The 16921-nt window shown below is 50.7% G+C and overlaps 6 protein-coding genes across 6 annotated transcripts; 2 read left to right on the forward strand and 4 right to left on the reverse strand.

The window, feature by feature from the left end:
- Nucleotides 1–710: 710 nt before the first annotated feature.
- On the reverse strand, nucleotides 711–2224 carry BU24DRAFT_101042 (uncharacterized protein). Its single transcript, XM_033520691.1, has one exon. The coding sequence runs from the start codon at nucleotides 2049–2051 to the stop codon at nucleotides 930–932; it is 1122 nt and encodes a 373-aa protein (XP_033386968.1). The 5' UTR covers nucleotides 2052–2224; the 3' UTR covers nucleotides 711–929.
- A 2155-nt stretch (nucleotides 2225–4379) lies between these two features.
- Nucleotides 4380–5186, reverse strand: BU24DRAFT_458384 (uncharacterized protein; the record flags this gene model as incomplete). Its single annotated transcript, XM_033531627.1, has 1 exon — nucleotides 4380–5186. The coding sequence occupies one exon, from the start codon at nucleotides 5184–5186 to the stop codon at nucleotides 4380–4382; it is 807 nt and encodes a 268-aa protein (XP_033386969.1).
- A 2644-nt stretch (nucleotides 5187–7830) lies between these two features.
- On the reverse strand, nucleotides 7831–10315 carry BU24DRAFT_418152 (SNF5-domain-containing protein). The gene is made up of 3 exons (XM_033526914.1): nucleotides 9745–10315; nucleotides 8482–9675; nucleotides 7831–8425 (listed from the first exon to the last, which is right to left on the reverse strand). Exons 1-3 carry the CDS (start codon nucleotides 10104–10106, stop codon nucleotides 8215–8217), a joined length of 1767 nt encoding a protein of 588 aa, XP_033386970.1. The 5' UTR covers nucleotides 10107–10315; the 3' UTR covers nucleotides 7831–8214.
- Nucleotides 10316–11499: 1184 nt separating this feature from the next.
- On the forward strand, nucleotides 11500–13099 carry BU24DRAFT_475705 (lytic polysaccharide monooxygenase). Its single transcript, XM_033532910.1, has one exon. It carries the CDS (start codon nucleotides 11687–11689, stop codon nucleotides 12890–12892), a length of 1206 nt encoding a protein of 401 aa, XP_033386971.1. The 5' UTR covers nucleotides 11500–11686; the 3' UTR covers nucleotides 12893–13099.
- Nucleotides 13100–13718: 619 nt separating this feature from the next.
- On the reverse strand, nucleotides 13719–14727 carry BU24DRAFT_418154 (NUDIX domain-containing protein). The gene has a single exon (XM_033526915.1). The coding sequence runs from the start codon at nucleotides 14621–14623 to the stop codon at nucleotides 14054–14056; it is 570 nt and encodes a 189-aa protein (XP_033386972.1). The 5' UTR covers nucleotides 14624–14727; the 3' UTR covers nucleotides 13719–14053.
- Nucleotides 14728–15324: 597 nt separating this feature from the next.
- Nucleotides 15325–16327, forward strand: BU24DRAFT_405403 (Aldo/keto reductase; the record flags this gene model as incomplete). Its single annotated transcript, XM_033525697.1, has 2 exons — nucleotides 15325–15399; nucleotides 15458–16327. The coding sequence occupies 2 exons, from the start codon at nucleotides 15325–15327 to the stop codon at nucleotides 16325–16327; spliced, it is 945 nt and encodes a 314-aa protein (XP_033386973.1).
- Nucleotides 16328–16921: the final 594 nt, after the last annotated feature.

Raw genomic sequence — 16921 nt, forward strand, 5'->3', positions numbered from 1 at the left:
TGTGAGCATCTTTCCCATAGCCCCCCCTGCTCGATGTACATTCTCCACCATTCATCGTAGCGCAAATCAGATGTCCTAGGAATACAGTATATTGTAGATGCACCGAGGTTTTACTATTACAGAAGTCCTAGACCTTAGTGGCAGCTCGGGGTAATCTTTTAGTATGCATTCCGGTTCCTTTTGCTTGCGCCCCCGGCGGGTGGTGGCTTCGACACCTGCGCCAGCTGGTCATCAGTAGCGTTATGGTGTAGTATGGGCACTCTTACTCAGGTACCCAAACTCCACACTGCCATCCACCACGCCATCGACCCCAAACATAGCAGCCAGTATCGTCTAATCACATGTAGCAATAGTTTATTCAACAATAGAGTGGCTATACTTGGAATCAGCACGTCATGCCCACCCAATGTCTTCATTGAGGGCCCATGCGTCTGTTTGTTTCCTATCTCTACAATCCCAACTTATCTACCCTACCTATCCTTACAATTTTGAAAAGTAGTACATGTTTGTGTGTAAGGTAAATAAGTAGAAAGTCGGAAACCAAGTGAGAAAATACTAGTAGAGAAAACACATTTAGAACAATCGAAAAAGGGAAAAACGTTGGTCCGAGGCTGGTCGCCGGGATACCTGAAATGACCATGCAATGTCCGCACCACCAGAGTCCTTTTTAGTAAGAGAGGGAGGCCGCCACTATCCATCCGACGTAAGGAAAGCCATCCCCTGCTCGTGAACGATCGTGAACACTGTCCTCAAAGGAATGCCCAAACTTTAATGAAAATACGCTGAAACCGCGTCAAAAGCGAGGCCCAATCGCCGGCCGACTTCCGCAGGATCTCGCCTGCCATGAGCACCAAGTAGCAGATCGTGGGGGAATCCTCATGACATTGGGAGTGGGTTGGGTCGAGGAGGATTCGGAGGATGTGGCGAGCTTATACGACTGGCCAGTCAGAGTCAAGCTCGTGGCCTTGGTTTGTAGGCTCCGCGAGGAGACCGTATCGAGAGCTCTGTCGAGGAGCCTCGGGCTTGACTGCTGCCTTCTTCACGGGAGCTGCAACGGGTGCAGAGACAGGTGCAGGTACGGAGGCAGCCTCCTGAGCGACGCCGGAATCGCTGCCCTCATCATCGGCAGCCTTGGTCTTTCGCGTCTTCTTGGGCTTGGCAACAGTCGTCCAGGCAGAGTCCTCCATAGCCATACGGACCTGCTCCTCCTCAGAAGGCAAGCCGTTGTACTGAGGACCGTTGGTGGAGGTCTTGGCCTTGGTCTTCTTGGCCGCGCTGGGTGCGGTCTCGGGCTCGAAGGTGTCGAGGAGTCCTCCATTCTGGGCTGCGGCGACAGGGGCAACGGCAGGTGCGGAAGAGCCGCCAGAGCGAACGGTAGTCCAGGCGTTGGAGTCGGGAATCTGCGCCTGTTGGAGACCGTTTTTGGCGGGCTCTCCGCGAGCCTCGCGAGCAGTACGCCTCTGCTGTTCGAGCAAGATCTGGCGCTGCTTCTCGTCAGCCTCGCGCTGAGCCTTGGCCTCCTCAACCTTCTTGCGGTTCTGACGCTGCTTCTTGGTCTCCTGAGGAGTCTCTGGACGAGGCTGAGACTTGTTCTGGCGAGCGGGCTTCTCGGAGGCCTTGATGCTCATGACGCCTGGAGCCGGACCACGGGACTCAAGCATATCGGAGACATCCCTTCCGCTAGGGGCCTTGAACGAGGATGTTGTGGCCACAGAGGGAGAGGCGACGGGGGAGAGATCATCGTCTGCGTCTGCGCCTCCATTAGACGAGGCAGCCGACAGAGACGCCTCGACCTTGTTGCCGACATCTTGAACGGCCTTCTTGACCGACTTGCGAGGAGCCTGTGCCTTGGCCTTTGAGGATTTGGCATTCGACTTTGTCGACTTGGATTCCGCTTCAATCCAATTGGTATCTGCGCCCTTTGCACTGGTCGCAGCCGGACGCTGGAGCGTCCGACCCCTTTGTTTCCCACTTCCGCTATTCTGTGTATAATACCAATAGCCGGCGCCGACGATGGCAATGAAGATTGCCCAACTTGTCAGGGTATCCATGCTGGGTAATGTGGTTGCTGTAATGGAAGGAGTAAGCGCAACGGAGGAGCCGTTCACGTGCAGAAAGACGTTGGGAGCTTCGTAGGTTTGCGTGAGATGCGCAAACAGAAAGTATATATGTTGTTACAAGTCGGAAAGGTAGATCGAACCAATTGAATGGGCCGCGTAATTGCACCGGAGCTGCGAGCTCAATTTCAGGCGAAGGTGTTGAGCGGAGAAGCCCAGAGTCGGTTGACGCAAGGGGACAAGGAGATGAGGCGAAGGAGAAGAGGGAATAAGCTCGTCGTAGATCAGGAGGGCGGCGAGGGAGAAGCACAGTTGAAAGCAGGTCAATCTACTGGCGCTGCTAGCTGGTGGTACGGCTACTCGTAGGTGAGCTCGAGGGGGGAAAGTTGATGGTGGTGGAACAGAGCGGAGCTAGCTGTGTGAGGACAGGTAATGCCCGCTTCGGGATGTCCGTCACCGACCGCGATAGAGGTAGACAAGGAGAGAGCACAACGCTGCAGCCGGTAGTGGGAGCTTGAAGGTTGGCTGGGGGGTTATGAGATTGACCGATGGGGTACAGTGAGGAGTGAGGGAAGGAAGAGAAAGAGGAGGAGGAAGATGAGAAGGAGAGTTTAATGGGGGAGTTGAAGTGGAAGTGCTGAGGTAAAGGTGGTGAGAAGGGGAGGGAGTGGTCGTTGAGGGTTTGGCCAAAAGCGGTTAGGCGGAGAGGACAGGGATTGGTTGAGGAGCCACACCTACGAGGTACCTATCACCCACGTAACCATCACCACTACTACGACTTAGAGAACATACCTACATAGTACGGAGTAGATATTTAATAACTGTCTCTATTATCTTATCATTTACTATGGATCGCAGTGTTTTCGGAAATGGATAAATCATTGTTGTGTACTTGCAAATCCGCCATGTCTACGGAGCACGATCATCTACGACGGCATAGGTACCAAGATACGTTGTACTGTGTACATAATCGATACCTCACCTCACCCATTCATCACTCAGTCCTTCCCAATGATCATTTTATCCATCCATCTCAACCAACTGCCAAAAGCAATTGGACTGGCCCGAAAAGAAAATCCCACATTCCTCGTCCCAATGGAGCGTCATCTCCAATAAACGGTCACGGCAGTAATTGGATTGGTAACCACCCAGGTAATGTGTGGTGGAGTGGACGTTAGCGCAACCCCCCGTGTACTCTTCTCTTTTCGAAGATGACACCTTGCGTGAGCCCGTTCACCATCGGACTCGCATCCCCTACTCTGCAACCCCCATCCCATATCCCATATTTTCCCTCTCCTTCATCCCAATGGGACCCGCGGCACGTCCTCTGTGCAACTGAAGGTTCCCCACATCCCGTAAATGGATGCGTCAAAGTAACTCGTAGTCAACATTTCTACTCCGTACCGTGCATATGTATTCTCATCCTCTTCAACCTTCAACCCCGACACCGGGCCATCGCCGGATTTAAGATCTATATCATACTGCTAGAGAGAACTGGCCACAATGAAACTCCATTCTTATCGTCTCATGTCTGATCATAACATCACAGTTCCCGTCACACTACGATCTGCCGTCAACAAGGTCGACGACGGCTATGAGCAAAGTACCTACCAGTACATACTCCGTACCTGTTAAGGCCATATGCCGACAATCTTGGCACGCAACTCGGTTCATCGTTCCCCAGGTGCCGACTCCTGACCATTATCACACCATCTATAAAAAGACACACCTACAGTTATGCATCCATCTCGCAGCTTCGCTTCGCCGTTGTTGATGCATTTCATCCTGGTTTCTTCTCCCACTCTACATGATCGTAGGCTAGGTCGGGCCGTCCCATCTACATTTTCATTTCTACCTCTTCCGGCAGCAGCAACACTCCACTACCTGGCACATTCACCCGCCCACCCATGCTACGCGAACGCTTGACCAAAGAGTAACCGGCGCGCATCCTGCAGACCGCACATCGCCAGATCTGGTTGCATGATATCACGTTTTGGCCCTCGAGTGATGTTGCGGGTAAGTCTCCGGCACTCCACATTCTGAACATTTGAGTCTCGTCATGTCATGTTATTCCATTTCATTTCATCGAAGGGTACTACTGCATACAATGTGTACTATCTCCTCTAGGAACCATTGATTCATCTCATATTTGAGGACTTTAACGTGTAGATACAACAGAAAAGCAAATCATCCTCCCATAGGTCATGCCCGAAAGAAACTCCAATCATGGTAACATTAAACAACAAGGGGAATCAGCCAGTACTGTTAACCAGCACCAAAAAAAGTAATCGAAAAACCTAACAAAAAGTGTACAACAACACATCACGCCCCTCTGAAATTGCCCTTCTTGACCTCAGGCTGCTGCTGCTGAACGCCCGCATCCCCCTCCGCCTTCCTCTTGACCCCAGCACCACCGCCCTCAGCAGTGCTACTCCCACTTGATGACCTGCTCATTGGCGGCGTAGGAAACCCATGAGTCTGGAATAGCGGCCGACTCGCCGCCGTCGCTGCCGCAATCCTCGCGCTCTGCGCCTGCGCTGCCGCCGTCGCTGCCGCCTGTTGCTGCTGTAGTTGCTGCCTCTGATGCGCTTGGAGTTGCATCTGGCGCGCGATGTCGCCGAGGCCGGGGCCGACGATGTTCCTGTCGCCAACGACGGTCGCCCCGCAGTTGATCGTGACGTTGATTCTGGGGAAGGGCTTTGCTATCCTTCGTGCGGTTGCAGGGGCCGTTTGTGGTGTTTGATTATTGTTGTTGTTGCTTTGATTGTCGCTGTTGTTGTTGTTGCTATTGCCGTCGTCACTGCTGTTTGATTGCGGCGGCGTCGCTGTCTGTGACTGTACTGTTGCTGCAGCCGCTGCTGCGGCTGTTGTCGTCGGCGACGGTGGACCGCCATTCAAGACGCAGACGACCATGCCGGCAATCCGGGCTGAGTCCAATTGAGGTACTGTGATGATGTTTCCGTGCCCGCGGATCTGCGTCGTGGCGTTGATGGTCACCTCTGGTACATCGTTCTCCTCTTCATCGTCGAAGCCGTTGCGGTTGTCTTCGTTGGGGAACATGTATGGCGTCCTGATTGGGATGTGCGCGTCCGAGTCTACGACGGTGTGGTAGGCTGGCGGTGGAGGCATTGTGTTATTGTTGTTGTTGTCGTGTGTATATTTGTTGGAGTCGGAAAGTAACAATTGTGCTTTTGCGGAGTGAATTGCGCTGTTGGAGGAGGGACCCATTCAGATTATCAAGGTAATGAATTGACCACCCTGGTATACCCTTAACCTTGTTGTTGATTATGGCCTGTAGAGAAAATCCGGGCTTGTGGGGTGCTTCTGGGGTGCGCGTATTTTTTTCCACCCTTTGAAAACTGGGAAAAGGGAAGTGATGGTGGTGGATAGGGTGAGATGTTGTGTTAGATAGGGTGAGTGTGGCGTGACTTGGAGCGACAGCGAGGTGAGTCGCGCAATTCCGATGCGATCGAAAAGCGACGGTATGGGTGGGAATTTCCGATTCTCGTGGATCGGATCAGGCGAGTTTTGCTGACTTGTCGCCTTGTAAGGATTTTTGCCTGGAAGATGGAGACGGTAGTTGTTTTCCTGCTATGGAAGTGTGTTCCTGAATGGGTTGTGGTTGTGGTTGTTCCGTGGAGGCTCAAGGGAGGTGCTGGACCAGGAATATCGATTGCTGATTTGGATTACAACAACAATGATGATGATAATGATGATGTTCTTTGATACAAGTGCAACACTTGTAAAAGGATAAAAGAATAATTGTATACAACAACGGTCGGTGGGTAGAGACCACAGATGAAGTACAGCAACAGAAGAATAACCCTATCGTGAGATAGATATAAGTAGATGGTACGATATGACGAACTAGATAGTAGCAAACAACACTCTATCTATCTATATCGAGGGAAAGAGAGAAAGAAGAAGAGACAACCAACTTCTTAAATATATAGACAGCTACCTATCTATCTATCTACCTACCTCCGGCATGCCGGAGACACAACACACTACAATAATTACACAGCCCAATCCTATTCACACAACCACATGAAACACTACCACAATAGCAAGGCCCAGGCAAACGCGCAGATAACCCCCCTCCGCACTCCCGGCCCCCAGTCCCAGCGCTACACAAGTCGAGCGCACAACAGCTCATCATTTCTCATTCCTATTGTCCGTCCCTCTCACAATAGAAGAAAAGCAGGGGTGGAACACCATCCATTGCGGAATAGGAAACTTGGGATGTGCGGGTGTGACCAATCAGATGGTGACATCCGTGAATATCTTATACGGATATGGAAGGCTATTCCTATTGTTCTTTGGGAAAGGCAGGTATTGTAGGCCATTAGTGAGATACATGCCATACCTGGTCGACATCACACAATACATGTTCCTGTTGCACGAGTGATCGTTTGCATCTTTTTCTTTCTGCGCATAGACAATACCGATACCAGCTACCTTGCTTTGCGACGCTGGATAAATGACTCCATAAATCATCTCCCTGTAGATACACCGAAGCGGTTCACAACAGGAAATCTTACACACCGTTATCTCTGTCACACATGCACTCGCAGGTACATTTCCAAAACCTCCTTTTCAAATGCGTAGGTCACTTCTGACATGTACTCGTAAATGCAAACTCGGTACCTACTCACCTAGCCACCTACCTCATACTTACCAAAGTTCACAACGTTCTGCGGCTAAATCCACACAGTTTCTCCTCCACCCTCAAAGTCGAAACCACGCCCCATGATTCCATTTCCTCCCCTCTTATCTGACTAATTATGAAGTAAAACCTACCGCTATTAACCATTAATGCTACCAAACTCAACCAAGAAGCATATAGCAAAGTCAAGTAATTGCGAAACGGTCCTTGTACCCATGGATTGAAACGCCAAATTCCACTCTCCCATTCACACCCCAAAACAGACATCACAGACTACAGTGCACAACCACCACGAGATGAAAAGCAAACCCACTGCCCTCCCTTCCGTTCTCGATAAGCAGCCACGCCCACGCGCGCGCATGCTTTTCCAACTGACTGACGATCTTCAAGTCCCGCCAAGAGAGCCAAATTGCGGCGTAACATGCCTTCATATGCTGTGCGAGTGGCATGCCGTATTGACCGGGGGTGGAGGGCGCACAAGAACAAAGAAACAAACGGACAATAGCAAAAAGGTGAAGTAGCTATCTATTCAGAATATGCGGCGTGGTTTAGACCAACAATGATACCTTGTGCTCGTGATCATTATTCGCCGGCGTTCCGGTGCGGTAAGTGAGCCTTCTCAACGTTCGGTTTGGCGCTTTTGCTTGCCTTGGGTGCTTGCTTACGTGGGTTTTGGTTCGGAGGGTTCGGAGGGTGTTGGATGGGATGGGAGGTGCGACGAATGGAAGAGAGAGAAGGTGTGTGTGATGTGTTGCTGGTGTAGTGTTGCATTGCTTGATGCTATTGTTCTTATTGTTCCTATTGTCGAGGGTGCACCGGAAGGCCGGGAAACCTATCACGCCCTACGACCATAAGGCACAGTTCATGTTGGAATGTATAGAGCATCTCCGTGCTTTCCGGCAATTTGGTCGTAGTGCTACTTGCACCAGCCATGGCGACTTTGTGTGTTCGTGTTTCGTAAGTAGGGCGGGCATTATTGAGGGTAAGATCGATAACTCAAATTCCCAGACGTTTCGGTTGGAAGAATCGAATCGTTCAAATCGTGTTACTTGGTCAGTCTGAGTTCTTATTCAAATTGTTTGTTTTCTGGGAGCCATTCAATGGATGCAAATGTTCATTTGAATTGTTTGGTTTGGATTAACTCGGCTGGCAGTATAGCCAGCGCTTTCTGATATGGGTTTTCTTTTCTTTCTAAGACGCGCACGCAAGTCGCGTGGTGGCTGGGGGGAAGAAGGGGTTTGGTGCTTGTGACAATGACGATATTCCCGACGCCAGCGCTGTAAATGCTACAAAAATACATGTGGTCCCCGTACAAACCCAATATCCCGAAGGTCCTCATTTCTCGAGACGAAGAGGAGCACAGTACCATGGCGCGTTCCTCGATCTCGAGAAGAAAAGTAGGCGTACAACACAATGCACCCAGACCTGCTACAACTCCACCAAAAAAATGAAGAACTGAATCGTGGAAGAAGAAAAAGTAGGGCAGTGAGCCTATCGTCGGTACTGCGGAGGCAGAGGAACTTCGTAGGTGGGTCTATCAGCCAGGAAGAGGAACTCCGACCATGGGGGAAGCTTCTTGTCCCTCTCGTACAGATATCCGCAGTTGCTGCACAACGTTCGCGGTCCTGAAGGACCGTCCCTCACAGCCCAGACCGCATTGCCCCAGACGTGACAATGTCGACATTTCCATGTCATCCGTTCGCTAGATATGTGTTAGATTCAATGATCCTGTACCAGTAGCTCCATATTTTCACTCACTTTTCCTGTAATCCATTGCCTTGTCCACCATATCCTGTCGATTCGGGTGTGTCTCGCCCAGTAGGGCTCAGGCTCCTAAATCTCCGCTTCCTCTTGATTCTCTCGCCTCGCCCCAGGGTTTCCTGCTGGTCTGGATTATTGAAGAAGTCGTTCTGTGGCGTCCCAGCCATGTTGGTCGTCGAGGAGAAGCGCGCCGTTTCTCTTCGCAGTCGACGGATCTGCCTCTCGCGATCGCCTTCCCGCTTCTCGATCTCTTCTTTCGACAAAATCTCCACTTTTGGCTCCCATTCGTCACATAAATGCTCGTGGTCGTAGCGCCAACCAGCACCAACGACTGGATCAACAGCATCGTTGTCGAATTCTCCATCGCCTACCAATCCTCCATTCTCGCATGCCTCCTTTTTCAGTCGTAACACGGCCTCGTAGATCGAATGCGTCATGGCTGGTACCCATTCCCCTGCCAATCCGAGGTCTGCACAAGTTACTTTGGCGAACATCTCAGCGAAGCCTGGTGGGTGCAGCAAAGACCATTCAAACTTGTCGCTATAAAGACGATTCATTAGGTTGATGTTTAGCGTGATGATGCAGCGGTATGTGTCATCTGGGTTATGGAGATCCTCGGTGGGCACAGCTGTAGCTGTTGCAGTGATGCCGTTCGCAATAGGTCCTGGCGTCTGCGACTCCGGGACTGGTGTCTCACGTTTTGCTATGGGCGTAGATACGCCATTGGTGAATTGTGTGACGGGCGTCGAGGTTCCATCTCGAGAAAGTCCTGGACGTGCTGGCTTTGTCGCAATGCCATTAACAGCAGGTGCTCCCGTCGAATGGAAGAGTGGATGAAGGGCAACCCCCGCGTACTCCTCCAATTGCTGTCGTATCTGATTGGCCACTTGATATATGATCTGGGGTTTGCGATCGACAGGAAGATCTAACTCGTCCACAAAGACCTTTGCGAACTGATCAGGCGTCGTTAAAGCTTCGTGGAGATTCCAAAGGAACGCGTCCTTGAGCCGGTACGACGGTGTGACTTCAGGTTGCTTGTAGGCTGGGTGATTTTCATCAATGCCAAAATCGCGAGCGTTTCCGGGGAATGGAAGGGGCGCCTCTGGGCGAAATGGCTGGATGTCCAGATCTATCCGGATAGGAATCAGGGTAACGGGGAGCGCAGCCTGTACCTGGACCTGCTTCTCTGTCCTTTCGTTGATGTAAGTAATTGATCTTAAGTCCACATCTCAACAAACGTCCCCAACGCAACAAACTCACAATGTACGCTTCGGTCGTCCCATCCATTCTCTCCATATTCCTTGCATTTCCACGGGCGCAGTTAATTCCTTGCCGAGAGCCGCCACCTGTGCAGACTTGTCTATATTCGAGTCGTCTCTCCTCAGGCTGCGCAGACCGGTCGCGCGACGCGGTCCCTCTCCGTCCTCGAAGTCATCATCATCGTAACCATCTTCCGCGTAGTTTATAGCAGTAGTCCCACGCTTCGTCGTCCGGGGTGTTGGAAGGGTGTTGGAGGGAGGAACAACTGGCGCGAGCAGGGAATTGCCATACGACCGAAGGCGGGGGGCATAGGACGAGATGAAGGCCTGCGGAGGTGCAGGTTTCCCGTTGACTGTGAACATGAGTGCTGCTGGGCGCGACGAGGGTTTTGCGAAAACTAGGGCAGCTCAGAAGAGCTCGCGAACGTCGACGCGTCGCAGGGGGGTTGTTCGCTGGTGTTGGAAGCGCTTCAGCGTGTGGAGAATGAATTGATGTCGCACTACGGTGTGCTCGGATTTAAACGCCAGATCGAAGATACTTTCCGGCCTTATTGGATAGATGTTGCGACAGGTTTCCGAATGAATGTTGAAGAGTTTCGCGGTTCGAGATCGCATCGACGGTTCGCCAAGATCGTGATCCGAAAGGGGACTAGTGTGATCTGATCCAACGTCCTCCAATCGCCCTTGCACTTCACCTTCATCTTCATCTTCACCCTCACATCTCCAACTCATTCCAATTCACTCTCCTTCACTTCACTCCTGCACTCGCCTTCACTGTATGTTGAATATTAACGAGGTGTGCACTCGCACCCAACATATAGTAAGCACGCATTTGATTCGTAAGCCTTGTTATTCATCCAAGTAACACTATTGTGAAGCAAAGTTCACTTCTTCTCTTCTTTCGCTCGTTTCTGGAATGCTTTACTCGTGACGGCTCGCCTTACCGGGTCCTTTCTTCTGCGTTTTTCCATCAGTCATGCTCCTCTTTTCACTGGAATATTTTCCCGTTTCTATTACATCCATCTCACTGGTGTCAGCCATAAGGCGCGAGTCCGCGTTGCCTTCATCCACATGCGGGCATTGTGTCTCTGCCAGTGCTCAACACTAGTACCAAATATCATATCAGTACTACCCATCCTTTCAAGGTTCACGCCATGGAACTTCTATATCGTATAGGAGATAACGACTAACCTGTACACCAATCACACATGTCGACAGCTGATTGCTACATTGGGCATTCGTCCACTGTCTCGATTTGCCACAATCTCTCTCCCACACTTGTCTAGAAGGACTGTGTCTTGCATGTGCCTTCAATGTACTCGTATAAAATGAGGGAGATTCTCGAATGTCAGAAAGCCAGCTTACATCTGTGTCTTCCTCCATAGACAGGATTGGTACATACACATTAGGTCTACTTTGCCCCCACCCAAGGAACAATCATGGCAGACAGCAAGCTCAGCTTAGCGATATGCAGCACGTGTATGTATATTTGTCATTTGTTTAGGTACGACGTTTTGCAAACTACAGGAACCATCACATCACAGTGTGATGTAAAGCCAATAGGTGAGGAATGGTGTGTATACAGTATTAGTGAAAGCGGTGCACGACCATACACAAAGCGCCTCACGTTGTTCACATAGAACATTCACCCCAAGGCACCAAACTCAACTTCACTTCTTTGACTGGCCCATTGTCTTATTGTCCCCCAGCCCCATTGTAGCCTAATCAACATTGTACATTCTCTTACTCGCTCAATCACTCGCTCCCTTGCCCAGGGTTATAAACACTACAGATCCCGTTCCTCCTTCCCTTTTCGCCATTCGAAACTCAACCTTTACTTCACATTCAACCCCTCTTGATCCCATACAACCTATCCTTAACGTCAGAAATCAACCCCTTATCGCCCTACGATTAACCCTTCATCCCTAGCTAGACCAACTCCGATGATGTATGCACAACCCTTCATCTTGTTGGGCCTTGGCCTTCTCCCCTCAGCCTATGGACATATGATCATGGCCAATCCTGAGCCGTTCGGGCATCCAGACAACAGTCCCCTCAGATCAGATGGCAGCGACTTTCCTTGCAAGGTCGGCGCTGGCGGACAATATCAAGTTACGAAGATGAATGACTGGCAGGTGGGCTCGCAGCAAACCCTCTCATTCAACGGTTCCGCTGTCCATGCTGGAGGATCTTGCCAGATTTCCGTCACAACCGACAAGCAGCCCACTAAAGACTCCAAGTTCAAGGTCATCTACTCGATTGAAGGTGGCTGCCCTGGGGTCGATAAGCCAGCGACCTTCCCGTTCTCCATCCCCAAGGAGCTTCCGAACGGCGAGGGTACGATGGCCTGGACTTGGATGAACAAGATTGGCAATCGCGAATTCTACATGAATTGCGCGCCCATCAAGGTTTCCGGTGGAAGTGATGATGCAGCCGCATTCAATGCATTGCCAGATATGGCCGTCGCAAACCTCGCCACTACATCTTGCAAGAACGAGCCTTCCTTCGACTACACCTTCGAAAATCCTGGAAAGTACACAACACGGATTGGAGCGGGTCCCTTCGCTCCTCTCTGCGGTGGTCCCCCTGTCTCTGGCTCGCCAGGAGCTTCACCGACAGCACCAGGCAATGGTACTCCCCCCTCGAAGCCTACCACTTTCAATAATGGTTTGTGGACACCTCCTGGCACCAAAGTTGTGGGTCCATCAACTATAGATTCGTCTGTTGCTCCGACCTCGTCTGTTGCTCCGACCTCGACTGTCGCCTCACAAGTAGTCCCAGTTACGTCCACCGTTCGTACTCTCGTCACTGTCACTGTTCCTGCTGGAACAGGATCTATAGGTCAGCCTTCCGTGGCCCCGTCAAACACGACATCGATCTTCAACAAACCCTCTGAGCCCACGGCATCATCAGCACCGGCTGCGCAGCCCTCTGCACCGGCTCCCGGAAATACCACATGCGGAGATCAGGGTGCGATCCTCTGCAACGGAAGTGACAAATTTGGCATCTGCAACCACGGCAAAGTTGTCTGGCAGTCCGTTGCTCCTGGTACCAAGTGTCAAGACGGTGCGATCGCGAAAGTGAAGCGTGACTACGTCCTCCGCACTGAGCGGGCCAACAAGTTGCGAGGCATGATCCTTCACGCGTGATTCAATTTGTTGTCTCAGTGTTCGGGTGCTATTTTCACAAGTTTCTTATCCGCACCACACATACATATATCGACTCGTTGCTACTCGTAAATATTCCTTGCTCTCTTCAGGCGAGGTCAGGCTACATCTGATGAGTCTATCGCTCATGGAGCACGAGAGCTTCTCCATCACTTCATCAGGTTCAAGCGATCATATCTTTAAGCGTGCATAGATAGAATTAATCCCTATCTCCTTATTTGGAATCATTGTCTCTGAAAAGTTTTTGTGGTGATCTTTCCAATCATAAGTTCTTATTGGAACGTTGCAGTGTCTTGGTGATTGCGGATGTTACATGAATGTCGAAGGTAACAAGGGATGAGCGTCACCTGGTAATAGTTACCGTAGCCCGCAACCGACTCCCTATTATGAAAAATACAATCACCATCATTGAAGTAACACTGTACATTATGAGCAGGTCGTAATATAAAAAAGTGCTTACGTTGGAAATAGTGCCTCAAAGGGCATTGTGCCCGACAGGTCGCACACCCCATTATCATGCTCGGTGTAGAACATACTACGCTTTGTCCAGCACCAGACTCTCCCGTCTTCATTGTTACCTCATACCTTTCACCCGCTACCGTGAGCCAGGTACCCGATCCCGTCCCGCCCTTTGCAACCACAAAGGTCTAGACAGAAACAAGATCGCACCGGTGTGACGGTGAGTGTCGAGAGGGCCCAGGAACCCGTTTTCACTGCGAGCACAATGAGCATTGTCTTTCTCATTGCTTCATCAAAATTAACATTGCACAATGTGGGTCGTCCCTTCCGGTACAACCAAGAAACCTTCATCTTATCTCCTTGTTGTCGTCGCCATAATCTAATTGATAGACAATGTACATTCGTTTCTTTAATTGTTTCCCCGTAGCCTAAAGCTCCACAACCCTCGGCAGCAAAAGCAGCCTCCAATGTCCGCAACCACAGTGTCCTGAAATGAAGACAGCGCCGTGTCTCCAGCACCTCCAACGCGATATATTGCAGTGGTGAAGAATAGCTGTTATATCTTACTGGAAGGAGGAGGTAATTCTGAACTTGTGCAGGAAAACATGCTCCTGATATGTAAATGGTGATGCTACCTTGCTGTTGTTTACCAGAAAATGAACTGTCTTATACCAAGACCCATGTTCAGTACTTGCCTGACTTAATGGTTTCTTGTACAAGACTTATCGCAGTCCTCAAAACATCCCTGTCCGTCTCAAAATGTAATCTTTCCACAGCGTCTTCACAGGAATACCACTCCGCCTGGAACTGATCCTCTCCCCCATTCCCATGCGACCCGTCTTCTGTTTTTGACACAACAGCAATGAACCACCATATAATCTTCGCTCCTTTCTCGCCTCCTAATTGGCGCACAGTCACCATGAACGGCTCCGTACTCTCTTCAATCATTCTAACTCGATCACCGGCTCCCGGGTCGTCTTTGCTGTCCGTAGCGCGAGTTGCCATCGTCACGGGGAGCAGTTTGCATGTATATCCCGTCTCTTCCGTGACTTCGCGCAGGGCGGCTGCAGCCCGGGACTCGCCCACGTTGCGACGGCCCTTGGGGAGTATGTATTGGTCGCGGAGAAGGTACTTTAAGATACAGACCTCGAGGTTCGATGCTGGTGCTCGAGGGAGGGAAAACAGTATCGCACCGCATGACTCGACGAATTGTGAGGACGTGAGCTGCTGGTTTGGGAATGGTGACTGTGCCATTGTGAATACTGATCACTTAGCTGGAGATCGAAAGTGCTCTTGACGATATGGTAACGTCTATATTTGTTGGTCTTGATATCAAACACGTCTGGTCTATAGCTGAAAGATACGGGAGCCTACAACAGTCAATCTGAACAAGATATAATTGGACATGTCGCGTGGACACGTGACTCGTCTTACTGTTGAAGAACAACGCTACTGGACCTCATCATCTATTGTAATTGCATTGGCCTCAAACATCCATTTGATGCATATATCTTCGATCCTCTTGATGACGAAACCGCACGATGTTATCTTTGATATTGGAAGCCACTAAAGATGGGTGCCGCGGCCGGTCTCGTATTTACACACTAACTCTCCGGCCGGTCGAGCATCAATGGGGTTTCCCCTGTCCCTAAATGGACCCGCGAGGGGAAACGTCATAGACTAGACGCGAACGCCGAAGTTCTAGTTGCATCCAAACGTGCCAATGACGATTACAAAGCGCTTTAACGACCTCGGGAACTGCATGAAAATGATGAAAATGGCCGGTTGAGGTCCACAGCACTCACAGCTGCCCAACATCTTTTAAACACGAGAACATGTTCGCCGCTACGTCACATAAAGCCCTTCGAACTGCCACTTCAAGGCTCTCCCAAACCACCGCCCATCTCAACAGTCCGACAATCTCAGTGACAAGATCAAGAGGATATCAATTCAGAATGGCTCACAAAGGCACCACGCACACTCTCAACACCGGAGCAAAGATTCCCGCCCTTGGTTTCGGTACCTGGCAGGTCAGTCTCAATTCCATTCCCCGCCATGGCCATCCTTATCCATTGACACCTTCTCCAGGACAAAGATGCTCAGCATGAGGCCGTATCAATTGCCCTCAAGGCAGGCTACCGCCACATCGACACCGCCCGCATCTACGGCACAGAGCCGGCCGTAGGCAAGGCGATCAAGGACTCCGGCATCCCACGTGATCAGATCTTCATCACCACCAAGCTGTGGAACAACTCCCACCACCCCGATGACGTCGAGAAGGCCCTCGACGCCTCGCTGAAAGATCTCGGCACCGACTATGTTGACTTGTACCTCATGCACTGGCCATCGCCTTTCGCCCGTGGCGACGACATGTTCCCCAAGGACGCGAACGACAATGTCAAGCCCGGCGACACAGACTACGTCAGCACCTACAAAGCCATGGAGAAAGCCCTGAAGTCCGGCAAGACGAAGGCGATCGGAATCTCCAACTTCAGTCGCGCAGAGCTTGAGCGCCTACTAAAGGAGACGGATGTAGTCCCCGCAGCTCACCAGCTCGAGCTGCATCCCTGGCTCCAGCAAAACGAGTTCACGCAGTTCCACAAGGAGAAGGGCATCCACGTCACCCAGTACTCTCCCTTTGGCAACCAGAACGAAATTTACGACTCCGGGAAGGGCATTGGCAAGCTCATGGACGACCCTGTTCTCGTCGAGATTGGCAAGAAGCACGGTAAGACGGGCGCGCAGGTCGCGCTCGCGTGGGGCATCGCAAAGGGACATTCCGTGCTCCCCAAGTCGAAGACTGAGTCGAGGATTAAGGCGAACTTGGAGGGCGATTTCGAATTGTCCGAAGAGGAGGTCAAGAAGATCGAGAGCATCGACAAGAAATTGCGCTTCAATGATCCAAGTGCAAGGTTCTCTTGGGACTTCTACACCGACTTGGACGGCAAGAGGAAATAAGTATGACTGCGTCGACCAAGACTAAACGTGCACACAAATATAAAGAATATGTAGAAGCAATACAATATTTCCATCATTATCTCAGCCTGTTTGTTCGCGTTCCTGACTATTTACAGCTCTGTTTTGGCTACTTATTCTAGAGTATATTGTAGCCAGTTGACAGTAGAATGAGCCCATGAATCAGCCATTCTAGAATATATTGTGACCCAATGAACCGTCTAATAGCCTTATAAACATACTCGTAGACATACAGTTGTGGGCATAAAATTCCTATCAGGGTGCCAGCCAATCCAACGTGCATGTCCGGACTTCGCTGCCACCATTGATTTTGGAATTGCCGAACTTTATAGTCGTTGCCTTTTTCTTGCCCAACCCGTTAATTTCGATATCTTAATCCATATCGCACCTCGTCCACCTCCCCAGCATTTTAATTTATTAACAGTTCTCCAATCAAGCAAAAAACAAGCCTGATGACCATTTCATCCAATCACCCCACTTTCCTCCCATGTCTTTACCCTATATGGCTGGTTGCCTGAAAATAAAACAGGAGAATACGAGCTTACTTCGACTACATCCCCTCCAAACTCCCCCCAA

Source organism: Aaosphaeria arxii, assembly GCF_010015735.1.
Source record: "Aaosphaeria arxii CBS 175.79 unplaced genomic scaffold BU24scaffold_2, whole genome shotgun sequence".
NCBI classification, from domain to species: Eukaryota; Fungi; Ascomycota; class Dothideomycetes; order Pleosporales; genus Aaosphaeria; species Aaosphaeria arxii.

What these genes read in the sequence shown, in the direction of transcription:
- BU24DRAFT_101042 (XM_033520691.1), bottom strand. Translation starts at nt 2,051, where the DNA reads ATGGATACCCTGACAAGTTGGGCAATCTTCATTGCCATCGTCGGCGCC.
- BU24DRAFT_418152 (XM_033526914.1), bottom strand. Translation starts at nt 10,106, where the DNA reads ATGTTCACAGTCAACGGGAAACCTGCACCTCCGCAGGCCTTCATCTCG. An exon ending in GGACGACCGAAGCGTACATT is followed by an intron (nt 9,676 to 9,744) that starts GTGAGTTTGTTG and finishes CATCAACGAAAG; the next exon opens with GACAGAGAAGCAGGTCCAGG. An exon ending in GGCAATGGATTACAGGAAAA is followed by an intron (nt 8,426 to 8,481) that starts GTGAGTGAAAAT and finishes ACACATATCTAG; the next exon opens with CGAACGGATGACATGGAAAT.
- BU24DRAFT_475705 (XM_033532910.1), top strand. Translation starts at nt 11,687, where the DNA reads ATGATGTATGCACAACCCTTCATCTTGTTGGGCCTTGGCCTTCTCCCC.
- BU24DRAFT_418154 (XM_033526915.1), bottom strand. Translation starts at nt 14,623, where the DNA reads ATGGCACAGTCACCATTCCCAAACCAGCAGCTCACGTCCTCACAATTC.